This window comes from Bos taurus, chromosome 25 (assembly GCF_002263795.3).
Source record: "Bos taurus isolate L1 Dominette 01449 registration number 42190680 breed Hereford chromosome 25, ARS-UCD2.0, whole genome shotgun sequence".
NCBI classification, from domain to species: domain Eukaryota; kingdom Metazoa; phylum Chordata; class Mammalia; order Artiodactyla; family Bovidae; genus Bos; species Bos taurus.
This window is the reverse complement of record NC_037352.1, coordinates 22,423,301-22,448,954: the sequence shown is the minus strand read 5'-3', so window position 1 is coordinate 22,448,954 and position 25,654 is coordinate 22,423,301. Positions and strand designations below refer to the sequence as shown.

Below are 25,654 nucleotides of genomic sequence, written 5' to 3'. Positions count from 1 at the left end.
GGTACTTGTTTTATTTCTGGGGATAATCAAATAATAAAACCAAAATTTAATAGCTCGAGTCAGAAAAAGTGAGATGAGGAAAGTGTACAGTATTCCCACTTGACATCCCTTTTCCAATTCTGCCTTCTGTAACCTTCCAGATAGAGAATGGAGTGCGTGGGATTCACAGCCAATACTACCAAAGGCAGAGCCGTTTCCCGACAGTAACACCTTCCCCATAATCTTCTTCCCTACAAACTTCTCCTGGATTAAAGTTAAAAAAAAAAGTTTGTGTGCACATCCAAAAACAGTAAATTGAAACAAGGCTCCTGTGACTGTGAAGTACTATGAGAAACAAGACTGCAGAAAACGAGAACTTACCGGAGCCACTGCTCGCCTCTTTGTTTGAGATGGTACCTGCAGACGGTAGCAACTGGTGTACCTGTGCTTGCTGGTCTGAGCGACTGCTGCCATTTGGGACGTTTTTGTTCCACATGTTCACATTTTTGTAATTGTATTTGCTGGGATCTCCCCAAGCTGAAGTCCCATCGTCAATCTCCATTTTGCGACGTATGGATTCTGGGGATGGCTCCTCCCAGCCCGTGGGTTCTTCCTCTTTCGCTGGGGCTGGCATAGGTCCTCCCAGCCAGCCTGTACCAGGAGGTTTGCCTGTCGCTGGCGGGATGCCCCAAGATCCGACAATGTCTTGTTGCTTGTTCCAGTCTGGAGAACTGACCGGCTTTGATGAATCTCCCCAACCTAGAGACTGATTAGACTTTGGAGGGTCTCCCCATCCCTGGGAAGGATTCGGTTTAGAAGATTCGTCCCAGCCTGATGAATTATTTGGATTAATGTTATTTCCCCATGTAAAAGAACTGGTTTTACCGAGTTCATTCCAACCAGAAACAGACCTATCACTGTCACTACCTCCTGAGCTAGACTTCTTGTTAGCCTCTCCCCAATGGTTACTCCTTTCTCCCCAGTTGTCACCGGCAGAGACGGACCACCCTTGGTTTGACTTTTGTCCGTCACCCCATCCCTGTTTGTTCTTTTGCGAATCATTCCATGCGGACTTCTCTTCTTTGCAGTTCCCCCACTGATTGCTCTTGACCATTCCTGTAGCAGCAGAGTCATCTTCCCATCCCCCCTGGCAGCTTGAGCCTTTGGAATCTCCCCACCGCAGAGCAGGTTTGGGATCTCCCCACCCCGATACAGATGAGGTATCATTACTACTCGGGCTAGTCTTATCTACACACGCCCCTGAGTTAAAAGTCTGTGTTGCAGAGCTTCCCCAGGCCTCTGTCCCATTGTCAGTCTTTCTCTCCCCTCTTGGTGATGTTTCTGTATCCCAGGCAGTATTCTGCTTAATAGGAGTCTGTCCCCAGCCAGAGTTGGACAGGACACGTGGATCTAAGTCAGTTCTGTTTACAATGCTTTGGAGTAACGTGTGCTGATCCATCTTCCTTCTGTCCCTACTCTGATTTTCCCCAGTCGCTTTCTCCTCGAGGCGTCCAGTGCTTTCTGTACTACCTTCACTCTCCACTGTACCTCCTGTTTTGGCCCACACACTGCTTTGCTCATTTGTCTGAGATGCGGCAGAACCCTGATCCTCTTCCTCAGTAGACTTCCATCCGTTTGTAAACTTCTTACCGTTGCCATTTGCACTGTCACTGGAATGCTGGTTGCCAGGCAGTTTGTTCCACTCCACGCCGGGTGTATTAGTGCCAGTGTTTTGTGCAGGAGTTCCCCACCCTCTTCGACTTCCTCCAGAATTTGCACCATTTCCCCAGGATGCACTCTGGGAATTCACTGCTCCAGACTCCCACACGCCGCCTCCTTTGTTTGTGTTAACTTGAAAGTTAGTGCCCATAGGCCCGTTTACGCCAGGCTGCATTAGAGTTGCATTCACAGTGTCACCATTAGCTTGGCCATTAGGGCTTGAACATTTGTCTCCAGAGTAATTAGAACCATAGGCACCCCATGTAGTACCGTAAGAGCCTCCACTTTTTGACTCTCCATTGCTAAGGTGAGAAAGGGAAGTGCCATTTACAACCGAGGGAGCCTGTATCTGAGGATGATTCATTGTGCTCACACGCCAGGCCCCTGTATTACTAGGCAGTTCATTATTCTGTACTGAACCGGAGTTTGGTAAACTAGAGGTCATAAAGTTAGTAGTGTTATTTGGTCCAGTCATTTCAGTGGTAATATTTTGAGGTTGACCACTGAATGAAACCTTCTGTGTACCACTTACTTCAGATTCACAAGTTTCCTGAAGGCTTCCCCAGGTACCATGGGTGGAAGCACCACCCACTTTAGAGTTAATACTCTGATTGTTAGGCATCTGGCCTAAGGGACTGCACTGAATATTGATGCCAGAACTACCACTCCCTACAGGCCCTTTTAGGGCAAGTCCGTTGTTCTCTAATACTGGCCAGGCACCATGGTTGCTAGCTGAATTCAAAGTGCTTGGATTTAACCCTCCATTTGATGAAGAACTTACAGTGCCCCAAGCATTCATTCTATTGTTGCTACTTTCTGATTTGCTTTCAGGAGCATCCACAGAGGCCTGACATGTGCTTATTATGGCTCCATGGGAAAAACCCCACGGCCCAGTGCTACTTCCGTGGCCCACATTATTGCTGCTGCTACCAACCACAAACTTGTTTTGGGATCCAAGTCCAGTGCTATTCCGAAGGCCATCATTTTCACCACCTGTGCTCCCTGAAGCCATGATAGTGATGGGTCGCTCTGATTCAGAACTGGAGGCAGAATCAGCATCCATACATTCTGAAACCAACTCCGGATCACTGCCAGGGGCTGAGGGCCATGCTTCTTTTTCAGGGGAGTCGTTCACAACAGCATTCTTACAGTTTGTACGAGAGTCACTTGTAGACGACACAGGTCCCCGCTCTGAATTTTCATAATGGGATCCTGGAGTATTGTGGTTTGTATCTAGAATAAAGAAGAAACACAAAAATATATCAAGTGTTTGAAAAAATGATGAATATATTATAAATGTGTATGGCTCCTCAACAAAATATAACACTTGGCAATATAATTACAAGGGCACTGGTTATATCCCAGCCACTAACTTTCCATATTCAATAATTAATTCCACATAGGCAGGGAATTTTGCTGCTCTGTTCATTTATGTTATTCCAAGAGCACAGAGTAGTACCTGGAACATAATAGCTCCTCAATACATACATGAATGAATGAATGAACATATCAGCAAATAAAGAATTTGGAGTCAGGAAGGATAAGGTAGAAATGATTTATTAGGATGATGGAGCAACCTAGGCTTAGAGGCCCAACCTCAGGAAGGAAGGGTCTGGGATGGAAATGGGAAATGACAAGTGGACAGGCCAAACTTGGCGAAATGTACTAGAAATATATTAGGAATCCTTTTCTACCCATATAGAATAGAACAACTATTACACAAATAGAACAAATAGAACAGCTATTTCACACAACTGTTTTGGGTATTATAACAAGTTTATAAGAATTATAAAGCCTTTTCCATTATATTTGCATTTCATTAGTGTTCAAATTCAATCTGAAAAATACAGCACACAAGTAGAAATACTGCCTTCATAAAAATGTGTTAACAGCCATGTTTATTAGAAGACAACAGAAAACGGTTGATATGCTAAAGATCAAAGTTATGATTAAAAATTCAACTGCTGACATTCAAGACATTAATGACTAGTCATACAATCCTATAAACTTAAGACTTACTGGTATGTATTATCATCTAGTTATTTTATTACTTATAATATTTTCCCAAATGCATCACTCTCATTCAGTTTAAAACTCTGGTTAAGTTAGAAATCTTCAGAGATAAGATGTGGGCATTTAGACTTTCCTCAGGGGGTTGTTCATATTGTAGTTCTTTACTACAGTAGTTATCAGAATCATATTTAGTAAGTAATACATATGCTTAAGTCATGTCCCAGATATAATGAACCAAACACTAGGTGCTATAAGCCCAGAAAGTAAAATATCACTCATTGTGAGGGTATAGTGAAGTGACACTCAGTTGTGTCCGACTCTTTGCAGCCCCGTGGACTGTAACCTTGCCAGGTTCCTCTGTCCATGGACTTCTCCAGGCCAAAATACTGGAGTGGGTAGTTGTTCCCTTCTCCAGGGGATCTTCCCAACCCACCGGACGAATCCAGGCCTTTCGCATTGCAGGTGGATTCTTTACTGTCTGAGGAACCAGAAAAGCCCATGAGGGTATTGCTGATACGGAAAATCAGATTCAACATGCATCATTATTTCTCAAAGCACAACTGCTAAGCAGCAAAAGGTGAAGAGAGCTAGAAAGAACAGTAAAAAAAAAAAAGGGGGGGGGATGAAACAGAGACAAAAAATGTACACGTAACTCATTAAATACATATATTTTCTCAGAAGTTCTCAAAGTGCTTCTGACTTCCACTCTCTAATTAAAAAGTACTTGGCAGTTCAAAGCTTCCTAGGAAAGCTTTTCATCTTTCAGTGCCCATGAGGAGGATTTTTCTCAGGAAATAAAGGACACAAAAACATCAGTCTCACTAACAGACAGTGCCTGCACTGCTGGCAGTATCATTCAGCACGCTGGAGCACATGCTTTATGCGGAATGCTGTCACTGAATCCTCGAAACAACCCTACAGTAGGCATTACCTTCCCTTTACAGATGAAGAAATGGAGGCTCAAGGGCTGTAGAAAATAAGGTGAGAAAATCAGAATTCATCCTAAAGTAAAAAAGCGGGGTGGCTCAGAACATAACTGGAACTCTAGAGATACCGAGACTGAAGTCTGTGCAGTAGCTGTATGACCAAACTAGTAAGATGGGAATATACACAGTACATACGGACTTCTTTACCTGGTTGTTAGTTAACCTAGCTTCATACGTAAAGTATGCAGCTCACTGCTGGCTTCAAATAAGTGCTCTATGAAGGGCAGTTTGGTGCAGTGCTGCAGAGTAAAACTCTCAAAGCCACCCTGCTTGGGTTTAAAAGTCGCTCTGTTATTTACCAGCTGTGTGACTATAGGTAAGACCCTCAAATCTTCCTGTGCCTTGGATTCTTCATCTATAAAGTGGGAATAGTAATAGTAGCTACCTCATAGAGTTGTAAGGATTAAATGATTGCTAACTAAAACTGCTTTGAACTGTATCTGATTCAGATACAAACGAGGGCCATTATTTTTCACTAATTGTATCAATGATTATCATAATTTTCAATCCTATCTGCAAAGTTCTTCATTCTACCATACCTCTCTCATAAAGAGCAAAATTAGAAACCATACACCAATGTGCTTACTTTAAATCTCTACTTACATATCTCAAAAAGGTTATTAACTCCTAGATTATACCTCCACAGGTGCCTCCTCTCAAAGGAAAAAACAAGCCTGCTTCTTTTCCAGTTTTCTTCATCTTGGTAAGTTTCCTAATACCTAAGATTTACCCTTGATTCTTTCCTGTGAACAGCAAATCCAGAACATCAGCAAGTTCCAAACCTTCCACTTTTCTCCAAATCTAAAACAATCAAGCCATGGTCTATAACAAAAGTACTTCTGATATATTATTTGCGTGTGTGTGTCTTGCCACTTCCCATTCAACAGGAATAAGAAAACAAGACTGAGAAAGACAGACAAAACTACCCAAGCTGAAAACAAAGGAATGGACCTGGGGTTTAACACTGAAACATAATCAGCATTCCCCTAACAACAGGGAAAAGACAGGAATCTGTTATCAATACAGTTACTCAGGTTTGTGCTAGAAGCACAAACTGATGAAATATGACACCCAAATGAGGTCAAGATAGTAAAAAAGAAACAAAAAGGGTTAATATGTAAAAAGCCAGTTTTCCTATGCACCAAGAATAACCAACAAGAAAATGGGATGGAAAAGGATCCTAATTATAGGAACCACAAAAAGTATTAAGGAAGCTTTGAAATAAAGTTAACAAAAATATTCAATTAAATTTTATTGCAGGTCATAGCAGATAACCTGATTAAATATAAACTTGCTCCTCAATAGGAAGATATAACAATGTTCCTTCTGAGTTTAATTATAAAAATTTACTAACAAGAGTCGGTAATTTGATTAAAGAGATATAAAGGTTTTAAAATTCACATAAGACATATAAATAAAATCCATAAAATCCACTTTTATCATGCACTAAACAGCACTGTCCTATCAGAGTATGTAAGAACAGAAAAATTAACCCAGAAATGGACCCAAGTATATTATCTAAGGTTATATGCCAAAGGTTAGCATTTTAAATCACCTAAAGAAAAGGAATATTCAATACTTTTAAAGATTTCTTAAATGAGATGATCTATCAAAAGTAAATCCAGATGATTGAAGTGTTAAAGATGAAACCATGAATTTGTGATGAGAATTTTGTATACATAAAAGCAAAGAAACCATTTAAAAAAAAAAAAAAAAACTTGGCTATTTACAAGAAAGGTAAGGGTTTTTTCTTTTTTAATGTCTGAATACATCAAAAGCAAAACGCCCCAGAAAACAGCAGAATACACTCTGCAAACCAATTCTACTATCTTTAATGGTAGTGAAACTTTCTCACAATCTGGCCATGACCTAGTTTGGAGGGGGTTATGGTCCACACCTGCCTTTTGCTGTGTATGCCCATGTATTTTAGGAAAATAAGAGATGCCATCAGTAATTATTAACTAAAACTCCATTTTTAATCTGGAACATACTTGATACTTTCCCAAAAACATAAATTAAGAGGCTACCTCAAAAAACTGCATTTACCAACAATAAGTCACAAAGACCACTTTTTGTTATGAAAAACACTTTAGCTTAGATAGAAAAATCTGAGTGTGTCAGGGGCGGGGGCAGGGGGGGGGGGGCTGGGCGGGGCAGGGGGAGTCGGGTGAAAAGTGCAGGACTCCTCATTGATCACAACTAAAACATTTCACAGTTGGAGACTACTTCAGAATTGAAAGAAGTCAAATAATACACTTCCCTTAACACACAAGGAAGCCAGAATCCACCATTACAAATGATCTGGAAGATAAACATACAGCAACATTAGTAAGTAGAAGATGACAGTCACGCTTTCCCAGGAAATTGTGAGGAACAGTGAGATTGTAAACCCCTGTACTGGTGGGAGGAAAGTGGACAGTTCAGTTTCACAGTATGCTGCAAAATACAAAATTTAAACCAAGATTTGGAAGGCTGCATTTAACTGAGAAAAAACACTTGAAATCTAAAATCAGCACCCCACTCTCATACAAAATTACCATAGGAAGACTGAGGGCAGCTCTAGTACTATACCCCAAAAAGAACATTAAAAAAAAAAGGATATGCGGAACCTAGAAAAATGGTATAGATGCTTACTTGCAAAACAGAAATAGAGACACAGATGGAGAGAACAAACGTATGGACACAAAGTGGGGAAGGGGGGGTGGGGAGGTCTGGGATTGGCGTATGTATATTACTATGTATAAAATAGATAACTAATGAGAACTGACTGTTTAGTTCAGGGAACTCTACTCAGTGCTCTGTGGTGACCTTTAGGTTACCTTTAGGTCATCTTCCTGTTTATCGGAAGGAAATCCAAGGAAGAGGGGATATATATACATGCAGCTGATTCACTCTGCTGTACAGCAGAAACTAACACAACATTGTAAACCAACTATATTCCAATTTTTTAAAAAAAGGGGGTGGGGAGGGAGGAAATTCCAGGCACTCCAGTGGTTAGGACTCTGCTTTCTCACTACCGAGGCTCCGAGTTCAATCCCTGGTTGGGGAATTGAGATCCCGTAAGGCATGGCCAAAAGGAAAAAAAAAAAAGAAGAAGAAGAATATAGCAGTGTATTAACAGCACCTATTCAGAAAGAAGATACATGGGGTAAAGCAAAGACTGGTGAGAATTCAAGGGAACTGCATCATTCATTCATGAAGAATTTAGATCCAGGAAAATTCATACATTTGTCTAAGTTAAATATGTACCATGTAACAAACAAAATAGCCAAACATATGCTTTTTGCCTTAAAGACTTCCAATCTCACCAGAAAGAAAGGCCTTACAGCATTTCCAGGAAGTATGAAATGTTATCATTTGGAATATGAGAGAACTTTAGAGGCACAATTTCAAATAGCACTTGAGCGAGAAAGTGAAAAATGTTTTCCTTAGTTATTCTAATCTCTAGTCCAGGGGCTGGCAGAGGTTTTCTGTGAAGGTCCAATTAACAAATAGTTCTGCCAGCCAAACAGTCTCTGTGGTGACTACTCTACACAGCAGCTGGAAAGCAGCCACAGATAACGTGTAAGTGAATAGGTGTAGCAGCCTTCCAGAAAAACAGGCTGAGAGCCTAGGTTAAAGATGGTTAAAGACAGAAGCAGTACCACAACCAGATGCAATGCATGGATTCTGACTGGCTTCTGGTCGGAGAGATGGGGTGACGCAGCTACAGAAGAGATGCTGCGTGCCTGAACTCAGTCAATGGTGGCAGCAGTGCAGAGGAGGGAGCAGAGCCAAGAGCTGTTCCGGACTTAAAGCCAGCTGGGCATGGCAAACCAGAGGCCTGTGAGACGTGAAGAAGAGGGAGAGTGAAGCATGAGCTTAAGATTTCTAGATGGGTGAGTGGATGAAGGGGGGAGCCAACCTTTCGAGCAATGGGATCCAGAATGAAAAACCAGTATGTGGCAAGATAATTGAGTTCAATTTCGGACATGTTGAGTTTGAAGGGCCCAACAGCAGCTGAAGACATCCAGAAGACATGAAACCTAAAACTGGGAAGAGAGATCAAACAAAGCCATGGGAGGGAATAAAGTCTGAAAACTGGTCAAAGGAAAACCAAAGAATGAAAGGGCTTTAAAAGGAGAACATGGTCAACGATTTTAAAAAATGTAGATATCTTATTAAGATAAAAATGGGTAAGTCAGTCTGCTTTTTAAACCACAATTAAAAATAAAAAAGTCTGGATTTGGCATTCAGATCAGTGACCTTAGCAAGAACTATTTTAATCAAGTGAGCAGAAGCCAGATGACAGAGGACTGAGGCAATGTATTAGAGAGTCCAAGTATAGATTATTTTTTTAAGAACTCAAAAGTAAAGAGAAATTCTACAATAACCCCAAGAGAATGGGAGTTTAAAGGAATTTCTTTTAAAGATTATAAAGACTTAAATATGTTTACAGACCATGGGACACACTTAGAGCAAGAAGTGACAGGACAGCAAGGACGCACATTTACTGCACTAAAAGGACAGCTGAGCACAGGCAGATGGACAGTATTCTAACCTTTAAACACTTCTGGTAACTTTAACAGTTTTTCATTAAAACAGCCCCAATTTTTAGTAATTCACCATTATACTTCACATTTAAGTTTCTTTGAAAAAAAAAAAAAGAAAGAAACACAGGAAAATCTATAGCATTAATACAAAAAAACTCACATACCCCTCACCTTAGGAAATATACTACTAACATAATAGAAAACTCCTGTGTACTTTCTCTTGATTATATCTCATTTCTCCCACAGTAGGTAACTGAACAGTAACCACACAAAATGCTATATTTGAATTCATTCATATGCAAGGCATAATGCTGTTTCGCAAGCTTTATATTTTATATAAATGGTGTGTATGTGTGCTAAGCTGCATCTCACTATAAACTAAAACACATTCTTGGTACCATCTGCAAAATTCTGAATACAAACTACATATCACAGGATACTGCTGAAAATATCCCTCTTTTGCTTAAGGGTGATTGTGGTGTCACAGTTGTATAGAACACTACTTTATTCTTTAAAAAATTATCTGGAGAAGTAATAAAGGTGAAATGCAGTGAAATAAGGCACACGTGTGCATGTGTATGTACATATAATGTACTGACAGCACCTGGATTTGAGTGGAGGGTATACGGGTGTTTGCTGATCTACTTAATTCTTCTGAATGTGTCATGTCAGCTGATGATAAAGTGTGACCTGGAACACTCTGGCTCACAAGAGCAACACTGCCGCCAGCCCTGGTAAAGCACATCAGTCTCCTCAAACTCAAGGGTTATTCGGCGAGTAGTAAGGTCTTACACCTTAAGGCTTTAAGAAATCACTGTGAGAGAGAGTGGCGACTGCAACCATCGCTACATGTGTGCGGCACAGCCACAAACTGGCAACTCCACCTGCAGAGCTGTGCGGTTCAAAAGAAACTTAAAATTCATACCTTTACCACAGTTCCCATGACTTCTTTTCATCCTTCACTCTACTTACCTGCTAGCCTATGAAGGATTTAGTTGTGTGACCTCTAATTTAGACTAGGCACTAGCCCTCCTCTTCACTGCAGTGAATAAATGAGAAATGCATTCTTTGAAGCCAAGGCAAGTGTATCCAGCACTCCTCACCTTCACTATGAAAACTTTCAAGTAAATTTCTGTATGTATCAATTTAAATGTCAAATCTACTCCATCACCTCTCTCTGGTCAGAAAACTAAAAAAGTCAAATACAAATAGACAAAGACAGTCAAGGATGTGCCCCCACATTTCTGAACTACATGTAGTTTCACAACACGCAATTATCAGGTTTCTGGGCTATCGTTCATGCTGTTTATACTGTCCAGTACACTGCTCTTCACTGATCACTAGGCTACTTTCTAATCTGTAAGACGAAAATTAAACATGTTAAAACAGTGTGTGGGTCATAAGCACCCCATAAGGGTTAGTCAGTCACTATAGTATTACTGTCACTATAATTTATTATCGGCCCTTCAGGAGCCAGGACTGATCTAACAAGTCCTCTCTAATAAACAGACACCGAAGGCTCCATTAGGTTTCTATTATCATTTCTAGTAGCACCTACAAAGATATTTTAACATAAATATGAAACTATGCTGGTAAAAGGGGATTCACAAATGTTTAGAAAAAGACAAAAGCACAAGTCTGCTTCTCTTGAAGAATGCTTTGCTTGCATCTTCTTCTGCATTCTGTTTGGGGATTTAATTCTAAATTTTAGTCAGACTGCTGTACCCGTCTTGTTTCCATCTTAGCCTCCACATTAATACTGTCCACCTTTGTGAACTTGTTTTAGAAACAGGCGGGCTATCTTTCCTTCTCAGCCCTTTGTTTTTTTGAAGACTTCTTCCTATGTCCACATCTTAGGCTTCTTTTCACCTGAATGTATACCCATAACACTTTTGGGTTTCTTGACCCATACCGATCTTTGAGAAAATTCTTGAACTCCCATTGTTTCCATTTCAGAAACAGCTTTGCTTTCATGTCCCCAACTGAAAAAGCATATTCAACATGTATTTCCTAAAGTTACTATCCCACTTTCCTGTTTGTTAAGTATGCCACCATTGCTTAGCCTGCAGTAGGTACTCAAGAATTTGCTGCATATATAACCTCTCCAAAGTCTTAACTACAATGATGCTGATGACTCAATACAACTGCTTCCAAGCTGACTTCCTAGAGGAACTTCAAACGAAATTATTCATTGCTTGGCATTAGATGTAACATGTCTCAACCAGACTCTTCCTCCTGAAAAGCACAGGTCCTTCTAGAAAAGTCTCAGGGAAAATAATTCATGCAGTGCCTAAATATCTGACCCTAAACTAGCTGCTTTAACATGTCACATAGCATAATCCTCAAGGCAACCTTATAGACTGGGCACTACACTTCACAGATTAGCAAGGACGGTCTGATAAGTCATCTGGCCAAGCTTACACAGTGATAAGCGTGTAGGGGTAAGTATTGACTCAGGCTGATGATTTAAGTTTGCATCCTTTCCAATAACTTGCTTCTCCAATTACCTATGCCAGAAAATCACGTGTGCCCTCTGCCTCCTCACCTATCACATCCAGTAGGCTGCCAAAGCACGGCATGGTTGCTACGTGCACAGCTTTGGAGTCAGACAGATCTCAGTGTGAGTGCAGGCTCTGCTACTGATTAGCTGGGAAATACTGGATGATAAAGTACAGAGCAGTTCCTGGTATGGAAGAGAGCACAGAGGCAGAAAGTGAGTAAGTCCACCTGGGACAGTTAGGAAAGGCTTCTCAGATGAGACCTGGACACACGGAGCAATTAAGTGACCTGCCAAGGTCGCACACTGGTACACTGTGGAGCCAGGACTTAAAACACCAGGTCCATCTGGCTGCAGAGACTCGGGCTGGTTACTGGTCTGCTACTGCTCTCCTGTGTGGAAATCATGATTATCCTCAATTCTCTACATGGCTTGGGATAAAAGCATCAAAATAGTTCAATAAACGAATGGACAAACCAATCGTCACAACACAGGGAAATAAGCTGGACTCTGAGAAAACTGTAATCACATACTGAACTTATTTTCTGCCTCACAATCATTAATGAGCTGAGAAAAGCCATTCTAGGATAATAACCGAATGCATGTGCTCTGAACAGAACTTTCATGGGTGGTGGTCTTTTTTTACGGCACGTGGTAACTGATCTCAAGTAATTTTTGTCTTGGTGCCTCAGTTTCCTCTACTGAAATGCAGAGATAAGAACAGCTGATACCTCACAGGGTTGTTGAGGATTAAATGCAGTTAATATGCACAACTGGTTAGCATATAACTTTAGCTCTATAAGCTGTTTACTAAAATGGGTTAAGATCTGAAGGGAGAGTGATAGTTAACTTACAGGAAACATTTTAAGATTCCCCACTCACAAGTTCCCGCATAGAATTCTTACTTTACAACCCAGATACGGATGAATACAAATACATCACCAAATAGGCATGAATTTATAAACTTGCTACACTACTAATGATGATAGTTGGAGTCTCGTAAGAAATGCCTTCTCTCACCTGACTGGTTTTTGCTGATCTGCACCTCTCCGTTATTTTGTGGCTGTTGATTTGTTAAAGCACTGCTTTCTGACTGGCTGCTTAACACTTTAACAGCAGATCCCAGGTTTGCTGCTATGACGGGAAAATGCTGACCCCTCTTTAGAAGCTGCTTATGTTCCTGGTGGCGAAATCGAGGTGGTACTTCCCGGGGATACCGAGGCAAGGCCTGTGGTGGCGGCTGCGGCTGCTGCGGCTGCTGCGGTTGCTGCTGCTGCGGTTGCGGCTGTTGCTGCTGCTGCTGCTGATTGTTGGCTGTGGCTCGCTTGGCATTATTATTAGTGCTGGTTGCTGTGGAAGTGCCGTTATTAGAGTTGGCAGGCTGAGGCTGGCTTACACTGGGCTTTATCTGTTCTGGCACTAATCCCAACAAAAGAAAAGGGGTGGAAAAGATTAGCCAGTAAAGTGTACCTCTATTGCAAGCCATCTAAGCAAAAAGGCCCCAAGGAAAACAATCCTAAAGGAATAGACTCTTTATGTGTGCAGGGGTATCCTCATTCACGGGCTCAAGTTTTCTTGGGAAGGATCACTGCCAAGCATCAGATATTTACTTCAGCTAACTACCTATCCGATAAAGGAATGGACAGCTATCAGCATTCCCTGTCCTGGATGACAGCTCAGCTCACCATCTCTTTCTCTTGTTATCTCTGATTAGAGAACAAGCACTGCTCATACAACTCTGTAACTCACAGTAACTAAAAGAACAAAGTTGACAAAGTTTTGGTAGTCCCTAAAGAATCCTCAAGTCATGGGTGACTGTTCTGAATTTGCCTCATTCTTAATGCGTTTGATCCCTAGTTTTCATCTTTGAAAGACAACACAAGAGTAAGGGCAAAAAATAATCCTGCTACACAAGGTTAACATTGTTTTTTGTTATTAAAATGTAAAATCTGAATCAAATAAGAAAAATTCAGAAGGGGGACAAAATACAAAGATCATACGATGAGATCTGTGAGACTAACCTAAACTAGAGAAATAATTTGAATATGCTGGCTTAAGCAAATCAGAGAAACACAAACTGTCTATGGTACAAACAGTTGGAAACTACAGTGAATTTCTGGACTCCTAAAAGAGATTAAATAAGTTAACTGGTGGAAATACTCTAAACCAGGGAAACTATACCCAATCTCTAAAACTACCGAGAGGCAGCACGGTCTACACGGTCTATGAACTGTCGGTGCCAGATAGACCCAGGTTTCAATCCCAGTGATGCCTTTAAAAAGCTCTATGTCCCTGGACAAGCTGTATGAACCTGAGCCTGTGGTCTCCTCTGTGAAACAGGGTAACACCTATTGCTCACAGAGCTATCCTAAGGTTAAGTATGTTAATAGTGGTTACAGAGCACCAAACATAAGGCTAGGCAGTATACTCTGGTTTACTGTGCTTTGCTTTATCACACTTCAAAGATACTGCATGCTTGTATGAAAAGTGTGTGGCAACCCTGCATCAAGCAAGTCTATTGGTGGCATTTTTTCCCCAACAGCATCTGCTCACTTTGTCAGTCTGTTTCACCTTTTGGTCATTCTCACAGTATTTCCAACTTTTTAATTATATTTATTATGGTGAACTACGATCAGTGATCTTTGATATTACTGCTGCAAAAAGACTGGGACCCGCAATGGCTCAGCTAATGATTAGCATTTTTAAAGCAATAAATTATTTTAAAATTAAGGTATGTACACTTTTTAAAGACATAGTACTATTAAATATCTTAGACTACAGGACAGAGTCAGCATAACTTTTATATGCACTGGGAAACCAAAAGATTCGTGACTCGCTTTATTGCAATATTTACTTTATCGTGGTGGCCTGGACCCAAATCTGCAATAAAATGCCTATACGTAGTGTCTATTTTTAAATGATTGGCACAATACCACTTTACTCTTTTGTAGCAATTTAATCAGCTTCGCAGATGCCACCGTCAAATAAACAGTGATTCATCTCCATGTGATTGCTGAGGACACAGAAAACTCTTCAAGAGCACCAGGCCTGAAACTAAAACAGCCCCGCCACTCACGAGCTAGGTTATTTCCGTATCTTTTTCCTTGTCTATATGATATAGACAGTATTGGTCTAATACCCAGCACAATGTAAACACTTAGTAAACAGAAGCCATTACTGCAGCCCAAAAAAGAAATATTCATCAAACACCTACAATGTATATGACTCTGTGATAAATTACTGGTTACCTAGATTGTTTCCAAGTCACTCAACTTCCTCTTACAAGCCCTCAGATCTACAGCCGCCTCTCATTCAATGGTCTAGCCTTATTATTGTCTTCTTTCTCTGAACAGCTGGAGGATTTAGTTTATATTACTGATACTAATATATGATCTTGACCTCTTATTTTTTAAAAATTTGACTTTGACTTTTCTAAAGTAATACAAAAAAAAATTGTAGTTCAGGAGGAATTCCTTAGATTACAAATATTCCAACTACTGCTTCAAAACCCTTGTATTCTTGACGACTGAAAAGCCTCTTATTAACAATTTGGGCCCAGTGTATTCTAGGTCTAATTACTTTATGTATGAAAATTTTGCCTCCTAGACAAGTTAATGCTCTTAGAATGTAACAGTAATGTATATTCCTTTGTTGTGAGGAAAATAAGGAACTAGAATATTCTAAAATATATCTGAAACCAAGAGGATCAAATATATGTTAACTATGATATTATAAGGCACATAAAAACTCTTAACTCCGCTTTCACATGCCTAGTATTGAGCTCAGTATGGTATCTGGCAATTGAATGCAACCTTAAAGTTTTATAGTTACCCACTGCTAAAAAGTAAGTTTGTCCACCACTTTATTCCTAAAGGGAAAAGACTGACAACAATTTAATACCCAAACAAGATGTTATTTATGTCAGATAGCAACAGGAAACTGTTCTTTAGTACATTCAAGAAAGTAGGAAAATAACTTACATGGAGACACGTACAAGAACCCTAACGCTACTGTAGAAGCGAGTAGGAATTCAGAAGCAGTATTACACTGGTCACCCAGCAACCCCACACTTACCTCAAAAATTCAAAGAACTCCTGTATTTTTCATCAATAAAGTGCCACAGAGAAAAAGAGGCTGAAATATTGATAGATACTAGTCTCTAGGGCTAGAAAACTTCAGTGACGCCAGCAAAAAACATTGAGACGTAACTACTGATTATAAAACTAAATAATCTGAAGTAAAGTCTCAGATGTAAACATGGGATGTCGTAGCAAAGAAAAAAGGAGCTAACAGTGCATGCAGGTGTGCCAGGATACGGGCGGGGCTGCTGGGTAACAGAAATAAGTATGAGCAATTTTGGCTACTGTCTACGTGTAAAGTTTAGGTTAATTATGTCAGTAAATATCTAAACCACCAGAAGAGGGAAAAATGACAAAACCATTCAACAGACACAGAAAATGCAACATAGAAAATTATTTTAAAATTGTGCTTAACATGAAATACAAAATGAAATGCCAAGCATAAGCCTCAAAAATCTGTAATCACAATAAAAATGTGAATGGTTAACTAGTTAATAAACACCATAAAAAGGGTTAAGAAAAGAAAAAACAAACTTAAGGAATACACTTTGCAAAACTCACTCCTGAAACAAAACAATTCAGGACAACTGGTGGAAAAAAGTACAGAGACAGATACACTAACAAGAAATGCTAACAAAATTTAGATGAAAGCAGACTTTTAAAATTCAAAGAGAACGCATTATAAAGACTTTGCATTTTGATAAAGAAACCAACTAAAAAAGAAACAACCAGGTAAGAACCTTTATATACCAAATCTTAATATCAAAATATGTAAACCAAGTGGAGACAGAAAAGAAAAACTGGAAAAAAAAAAAAAAAAAAGCAAAACCTTGAAATCAGGTAACACCTTTTTTGACTATTACTCATGAAATAGTCAGGAAGTGCATACCATTCAGCACTAAAGAAAATATCAATGAATTACAAAAAGTAGGAATAATACAGATGATATTCCTGGACTACAATGTAATCACACTAGAAAAACTAGCAAGTAAAACTGCCTTATTCAAATAAATCTTGAGTTGAAGAGGAAATAAATACCAGGACTCTAGAGCTATCAAAAAAAAATCATGAAAGCAATACACACAATAAATTTTAAGACATGACTAAACCAGGGAATGAGAATGTGAAGAAACCAACTCAAGTGAAAAATCCAACAAAAAAAAGAGGTAAGAAATCAGCAAAGATAAAAACAAAAACCAATGACTTTAAACGTGAATCAATAAGGAAATAAAGATTTAAATATACGACACAAATAGTTTTAAAAGACTATAAACAATATATGCTATAATTTTACATTTTGATCTGAACTATTGCACAGTTGATTCAAATTTTTTGAAATGCAAAACAGTGAACCAATAAATCCAAGGCATGATTCTAAGAGAGAAGTAAACAACCAGTTAACCTAATTTTTTAAAAAATGAGATGATTTAGGCTCAACTTATAATTAGAAAAACTGGAGGAGGGAATTATTTACCACAAGATTCCAGAAGAGGCAGAAAAAATAGACTAATTATCACACAAAAAATGAAGAAATTATTAAATCATCCATCAGGATCAGACAGTTTGATCAAAACTACCATGCATACTTCATGTTTTAAAAAGCTAGCACATTGTTACAAAACCTCTCTCTAAATCAAATGCTACTCAAATTGCTGTAGGGCACAGCATAAGATCGAATACCAACATTAACACTATTACTAATACATCAGACAAAATTTTAGTAATCTCACACAATGGGGGAAATAAAAGAAGAAATATAAATAGTACTGAGGGAAAAACACATAACTTCATATGTAGAGAGTCTGTAAAGACAAGATCCTATGTGAAATATATACCAATAAAACAGAAAACCCAGCTAATGGCTTGGCAAACCTTTTCTGTAGAGGGCCAGATAGTAAACATTTTAGGCTTTCCAGGCCATACAGTCTCTGTTACAACTACTCAACTCGCTGCTGTAGCACAAAAACCAGCTACAGACAGCACGTAAATGAATGGATATGATTGTGTTCCAACAAAACTTCACATAAAGAAGCAGGCAGTGGGCCAGATTTGGCCTGCAGGATATAGTTTTCCAGTCTCTGCTCTACAAATATAGTTTCCCAAAATGAGCTCACAGAGGAGCAGAAGATCCTATGGTATAATAACAGCAGAAGACATTAAAAGGTCCTGCAAGATTTACCTCTCTAAAAAAGCACCTGGCCCAGATGACTTCACAAGGAGTGTGTGGGTAAATAAGTCCTCAAGAAACATGTATCTATCCTACATAAACTGTTACAGAACAAAGAAGTAAGTACAGGTTCAAAAGACTGGCTGGATTCAAATTTTGGCTCTGAAACTTGGTAGCTACATGACCATGAGCAAGGTATCTATTCCCTCTGTACCTTTTCTTCATCTGTAAAATAAAGTTAAATATTAATACCTATATCTATAGGGTTTTGTGAGGGTTACATTACTTTGCCAACAAAGGTCCGTCTAGTCAAGGCTATGGTTTTTCCTGTGGTCGTGTATGGATGTGAGAGTTGGACTGTGAAAAAGGCTGAGCACCGAGGAATTGATGCTTTTGAACTGTGGTGTTGGAGAAGACTCTTGAGAGTCCCTTGGACTGCAAGGAGATCCAACCAGTCCATACTGAAGGAGATCAGCCCTGGGATTTCTTTGGAAGGAATGACGTTGAAGCTGAAACTCCAGTAGTACTTCGGCCACCTCACGCAAAGAGTTGACTCATTGGAAAAAGACTCTGATGCTGGGAGGGATTGGGGGCAGGAGGAGAAGGGGACGACAGAGGATGAGATGGCTGGATGGCATCACTGACTTGATGGACCTGAGTCTCAGTGAACTCTGGGAGTTGGTGTTGGACAGGGAGGCCTGGAGTGCTGCGATTCATGGGGTCGCAAAGAGTCGGACACGACTGAGCGACTGATCTGATTTGATCTGAACACAATAATGGATGTAAAGAATTATCAATAAAAACTGTATCTGGCACATGGCTAGTATTCAATAAACATTAGTGATTACTATTACCAGTTAGGTAAAAAAGGCAGATGAACCCCAGGTTTCTGGCCTGGAATTTGAGTAGTGAGTGGTACCATTTACAAAGATACAAAATAGAGAAAAAATTAAATCTGGAAAGTATGTGTGAAAGAACGAGTTTAATTAGTTTTTGTTGTTGTTGGTAGGTTTATTACTATAGGACAGCCATTCTTGAACTTTTTGGTTCAAGGCCCTTTACAATTTTAAAAATTTGGAACACCAAAAATCTTTCATTTATGTGGGTTACACCTATAGATATTTACCATGCTAGAAAATTTTTAAAAAAATTTAAATATTTATTAAGTCATTAGGAAAATCCTTTATATATTAAAAGTTCTTTTTTTTGGAAAAAAAAAACAAAAAACTATTTCCCAAAAAAAGAAAAAAAAAAGCATGCATTGTTTTTTATTTTTGCAAATCCCTTTAACATCTGGCTTAACAGAAGGCAGGTGGATTCTCACAACCACTTCTGCATCCAGTTGGTCGTGATTTGCACACTGTGTCCCCTCTAGAAAACTTCACTATACACTCATGGGAGAATAAGTGAACTAGACAAATAAAGTCTTTCTATTATAATAGAAACAGTTTTAACTTGTGGGTCTCAAGAGAGCTTCAGGGAGCCTCCCGTGGCCTCAGGTAAACTATGAAAACCACTGCTATAGGAATGCTAAATGATTGGGAGCAAGATGGTTCCAGAATTCAGTGAAAGTTTGAACTTTTTAAAAATATGGGTTTAGCATTCAACATACAGGTAGAAAAAGCAGCTATGAAGCTGTAAAATAAGAAATGGCAAGACTTAGAAAGAATAGGTTAGACTCATCAATTCAATCATGCAAAAACCCAACTAGTCTCCTTGACTTAAGTGGTGATCCCACCCTACCCTCTTTTCACTCTTTGCCCAAACCTGTGCCCTGTGTTATCCATATTTTTAAAGTGCTCTCAGAATTAATGCAAAGTCTTTAACACAGCCCCTGTTTACCACTTTTCCAGATTCATAACCCTGCTATATCCACATACATCTCCTCTTCTGCATCAAATGTCTGTGGTTTTCCAAAAGGTATCATGCTCTCTTATGACATTCCTTTCTTCAAAATATTTCTGTCCACCACCTTTCCTAGGAAACAACCAATCAACCACCTTATGACATTCCTTTCTTCAAAATATTTCTGTCCACCACCTTTCCTAGGAAACAACCAATCAACCCCCAACTTCTCCCTCTCCCAGACTCAGCTAATATTAGAAGTATATTATGACAATGCCCCTCCCCCACTCCCACAAAACTCGGGGGCATCTCTTACACTGCAATGTGCTCTGTAAGTGCAGGTTTCTTATTTTTTCTTCCTTTCTCCACTGGTGTTCCCAGAACCAAACACAGCAAATGGTCAAGAACTATTGGTTGAACAACAACTTATTAACCGTCAGCATATACGAGATGACTGAATCCAAAAAACGAGGCAGAATGATACTAAGGATGAAACACTGCAACACCAACGTTCAAGAGGTGGAATAATCAGGAACCAATGAAGAAGGACAAAGAATGACCAAGGGAAGTAGAAAGAGTAAGGACAGTGATGGTCACTGCGTAAGTACACTGCTGAGTAACTCAATGGTCACAAACACCTGCTCTAAAAGAAATCCAGAGCCAACGTCCAGAAAACAAGACAAGGTTAGTCAATGTGCTTGTTAGTGTGGAAAAGACATTCTAATTAGCCCTAACATTATCCATAATATCAGAAAAGTATTCTGAAGAAATTTCATTCAGCTAGTATAAAACATATTCACTGCAATTTTTCACTTTTACTTTTTTTTTTGGCCATACCATGACCCAATTTGTCTTTTGCAGTTTAAAGGAGATAGGCAAAATTTGAATTGGCCCAGAAATAAACAAGCATTTTAATCTTTGAAAATGGAAAAATTACTCAAGAAAGAATTTAAATCCACATCTTCCTGCACTTTACTCCAAATCAAGACTCTGTGAAACAATATTACAATTAAATTACTAACTTTTGCTTTTTTCTACTTTTATCCTAATTTTATGGCATTTCTAAATGTAAAAACATCATTTCATTCTGTAAACCTTAAACTGTTGCTAAAAAAAAATTAATTGGAAAAAAAGAAAAACCCACAGCAATAGTCTTACATTCAAATAAAAAACCAACAAAAAAACCAATTTAATATCCAAAGTTCTAAATATACCAACCTCTAAATTTGTAAAAACAAGTTGTTATGTACTCTTATTCCTTAATGATTGAAATTATCTTATATGAATATTTGCTTCTTTAAAATAACATTTAAAAAATTTGTTAACATTTTAATACATTTCAGAAAAAAATTAAAATGAACTTTCCTTCAGCTATCTACAAATTTAAAGAACAGTTTAAATACAAACCAGCCATCAGTCACCTTGTATTACTACTGAACTCCCCAAAACATCAGTTAATACATCTTAATAACTCAAGATCTTCCCTTATTATCCTTTTGAAGTTTACAAATCAGCTTTGCATAAAAGTTTTCCTATTGGCTACACTGCAAATTTTCTAAAAGTACAAGCATAAATAATAACCATACTATACAAACTGCCATTTTAAGATATGGTTTCACTTTAACAGAAAGAAGTATTAAATGGATGTCTGGAAAATAAAAAACCACATACAGATTTTCATTTGAATTATTCAAAGGACTAAAATAGTTAAAATTACTAAGCATCTATAAAATATAGAGTGCTTGGGCAAACTTACATTAACCTAGAATTATTATTTCCAATCTCAGTATGTATCATTATATGGGAAAAACAAAAGTCAACCTCTTTGAAGGCAAGATGGCATGTACCACTGAAAGCTGGTCAGTTAGAAAACAAAATTGTTCAAATATTTTTAAAAAGTTTGTGTCATCTATAGATTAATAGTCCTTAAAACCTTTATTACAAGGAATTATTTTATGCTCTTAAGGGTCACAAAATAAAATAACTTTGGGAAGAAAAGTTAACATGTAACAAACTAGTATATTTAAACTTTACTGTTTATCAGGCAATACCATGTATAATATTTATCTTTCTCCCTTATTAATGTTTCTAATATGTAATTATAATCTCTTTAAGCCTAAATTCTCAAATTAATTATTCTAGTTGTTCTACTAAAATAATAAGGTAGCTTTTAATAACATTCACTTTAAAGAATCTGCCTCACATTCAGAGAAGTGAAAACAAGTATGGGCAATAAAATAAAAAATCAATTATTTCAGCTTTCCTGATGAATAACAGCAACATTATCCATTTGCAGTCAAGAGTTTCACAAAGCACAAACCTGATAAAAACTTCATAGCAGATTAGAAAATTCTGTATATCAAGAAATTCCAAAGATAGGTGTTTCCAACTTTTGTTGCTTCCCACTCTGCAGCTTTCAGAAGAAAATCGAGGAAAGGCATAATGTCATTTTACTGCTACAGAAATAATGCTTGCCAACTATCCCTATATATGAGGCCCAATAACTTGAATTCCATCTTCTTATATTTTAAGCGTGAGGTGGAAAGGGAAAGAAGCAGCTAGCTGAAAATGTGAAGAGCAATTCTACTCAATTATAATGAGCTTATAAATCAAATTTATCAAAAACATAGCCAAACACTGTACTACTATAAAGATCATTTCTGCTATCATTAATAAGCATACTGGATGATTTAACAATATTGATTCTACTTCCCCTGTATAATATATGTTCTTTGTCCTTTACTAACTTGTCAGTTTTAGAACACTGAAAGGCACAGAGGGGGAACTCTGGCTTTTCAGTTGACACACAAAGATGCAGTGCTAAAGCCTTCATTGTGGATAAATGGCTGCAGTTTTAAGTGCCACTAGCCAATCTGCAAAATAGCTAAATGCTTGTCAATCCATTAACTTCTGCTAATCCTTAACAAGTTGAACTGAATGGCCTTTTGAGAACTTGAAAAATAAGACTTAAAAACTAATGTTAAACATAATAAACTATATTTATATTGTATACAGGTACAAGCAAATCTTAATTTTTCTTTTTTTGCCACGTGGGATCTTAGTTCCCCAACCAGGGGTCGAACCCTTGTCCCCTACATTGGGAGTGTGGAGCCTTAACCACTGGACCACAAGAGAGGTCTCAAATCTTAGCCATTTGTTTAAAGGTTCCTCAGAAAAAATACCAAACAGCAAGATATAAACAATCACTTCAGAATTAGATCCCAAATTGAAAACAAACATTAAATTGAATTCACTTAGGTGTTTTTTCTCTTTTTTTGGCCATGCCAAGGGGCATGTGGTATCTTAGCTCCTCAAACAGGGCTCAAATCCATACCCCATGAAGTGCAAACAGAGTCCTAACCACTGGATCACCAGGGAATTCCTGAATTCCCTTAGTTTTAATTCATTTCAAAATCCCAGAGAAATCAGAAATTTTCCTGGTCTTAGCTCTGCTGCTTCAAAGAACTCTTATCTTCCTACCCCAAATCTCCCATCTTAAATTACCAACACAAAGAGAAACAGAACTGATTTGTCCTTCTGCAATCCTCTAGGTTTTGATGACTGAATAAATTATTCTGCCAAGCTTCATTAATGAATTTCTGGATGAAGTCACCTTATTAACAAATTCTGTTCTTCAGCAAAACACCGAAGGAAGGTTTATCTGTTCTAAAGTACAGATCTTTAAGAGCTAGAGAATACCCACACAACATTCACAATATGGTAGTCTCAAGATTTTTGGTTAATCTCTCCATCAAATCTTGCCCAAATGTGTGAGATGCAGAGAAGTGGGAAGATGAAAGATTTATTTTTCAGGCAGAGGCTCATGCTTAAAAAAGAAAAAAAACTGCCTACTGTAATTTTTTACAAAGGGAACTCTACTCAATATTCGGTAATAACGTAAACGAGAAAAGAATCTGAAAAAGAATGGATATAAATACATGTATATGTGCAACTGATTCACTCTGCTGTACACCTAAAACTAACACAACATTGTAAATCAACTATACTCCTATACAAAATAAAAATTAAAACAAGATTCACTGCCCTCAAGTCTCTTCTTCATATAACTAACAATTCTAGAAGTGACCCCCAAATTTAACTAAAAGTGCTATGGGGAATGGGGAAATGTGTTTAAAAACAGAAAACACACACACCAAACCAAACAAAAACCAGGTTCTTCAAGCCTCACCGATTCACTAAATCAGAACCTGCATTTTAAAAAATGTACCACGTGGTTCTCATGTCTGAGTAAATTTGGAAAATCGTTCTACTAGACACTGTAGCAACACTTACAGAACTTTTGACTTCCGTTTGTGACTCCAAAGGGGAAAAAAGGGTAACACCTAAAAATTCAATTAGAAGTCAGTAACAGGAACAACAGAAGTCCCAAACATACTGGAAAAAAAAAAAAAAGTTCACAAAATTTGTATAACAGAGGAACTGTCATAATCACTGAAGATACAAACTAAGAAATACTGGATGAAGAAATAATTTTTTTAAATCAGAAAAACCACTCCCATATATATAAAAATGAAGTTCAGAAAAATTAAGCAGTTAATACTATACAATGCTGTTGTTTTTAAACACACATAAGCCCTCACGGGTCTGATATTTAGGTATTTCTCCCTGGAATCTCATCCTCAGAACAACCTAAAACATATGATACAGTCCATAATTTTAGAATTTTTTTCATGAAACACATCAAATGGAAGTGTTAATGAGCTTATTATACAGAGAGCTCATGTAAATAGAAAACAAAAACTCTTAGCTCAAAAAGTAAATGGGTAGAGAAGAATGGATAATTTTTAAGAGCAAAAAAGTACAAATAATAACACATAACACTCCATTTTACCAATAAACAAAATTGATTTCTATTTAAATCAAAGCAATAAAATACCAATTTTAGCCTGACAAACTTATAAAGATCATATATCCCACCCTCATATTCCTTGCACTATTGCAGAAACACTACTGTGATTCACCCATGTTGGGCTGGGTTCTACTTTAATGAGAGGAAAAAGCAAGTCATCGTCTGGGTGAGGAGGAACTCTGAAACGACTGGGGAAACTACTAGCATGATGTTTCAAGGGACTCAAAGGTTGCTAAGATACTGCAAAACCATAGCTGTGAAGCTAAAATTTACCAAGTATCAGCTGGATACCATGCAATTTAATATCCCTTTATCCTCACATGATTCTACGCATTTGAATTATTACCTCAATTTTACCAGTAAGGCAACTAAGGCTCAGAAGAAGGCTGCCCATGATTAAACATCTAGTAAATGGTGGAGCTAAAATTTAAAACCAAATCTGACCTCCATACCAATGTTCCTTGCAGTATACATTTTCATCTTAAAAGCTACAGATCAAAAATTTCTAACCAGTGTTTGTATTAATAATAAGTTATCTATTACATACTCAGCATTAACTACCCTCCAGGTCCTGTGATGTATGTTCTATGTATCATTTCATTCCCACATTAAGTAGCCTAGATAATCTCCTTTTAACAGAGTCAAACCCAAGTTTAGAGGTTACAGTACTTGCTCAAGGTCGCAGAGATAAGAACTACAAAGGCAGGATTCAAATCAAAGTTTATCTAACTCAGAAGACTGGACTTTTAACCACTATGCTTGGTTTATGCAAAAACTCCAGGATTACCTCATTAGATTACCTTATTTGCTTCCAGCAAAATGCCGCCTTTAAGTATCACTTTATCAGGTGCACTTTCGCTAAGGCTACTGGCACTGAGAGAGAGCTTAGTATGCATTCAGAAGCTCAGCTACTATTCTTACGAATGGTGCTCTGTCGCTAAGTGTGTCCAACTCTTTGCAACCCCAC

General features: G+C 38.2%; 1 protein-coding gene across 12 annotated transcripts in view; it reads right to left on the bottom strand.

The window, feature by feature from the left end:
- Window positions 1-25,654, bottom strand: part of TNRC6A (trinucleotide repeat containing adaptor 6A) — a 223,948-nt gene that overhangs the window by 31,744 nt on the left and 166,550 nt on the right. For 9 of the 12 annotated variants that reach the window (XR_009492855.1, XM_059881576.1, XM_059881575.1 and 6 more), the window contains 2 exons: window positions 12,747-13,145; window positions 361-2,931 (listed from right to left, as the gene is read on the bottom strand). Coding sequence is in view for 11 of the 12 variants with exons in the window: in XM_059881576.1 (XP_059737559.1) it covers window positions 361-2,931; window positions 12,747-13,145 (2,970 nt within the window). In the remaining variant the exon portion in view is untranslated. The remainder of the gene's footprint in view (window positions 1-360; window positions 2,932-12,746; window positions 13,146-25,654) is intronic. The other 3 variants (XM_024985201.2, XM_059881577.1, XM_059881574.1) reach the window with 1 other exon arrangement.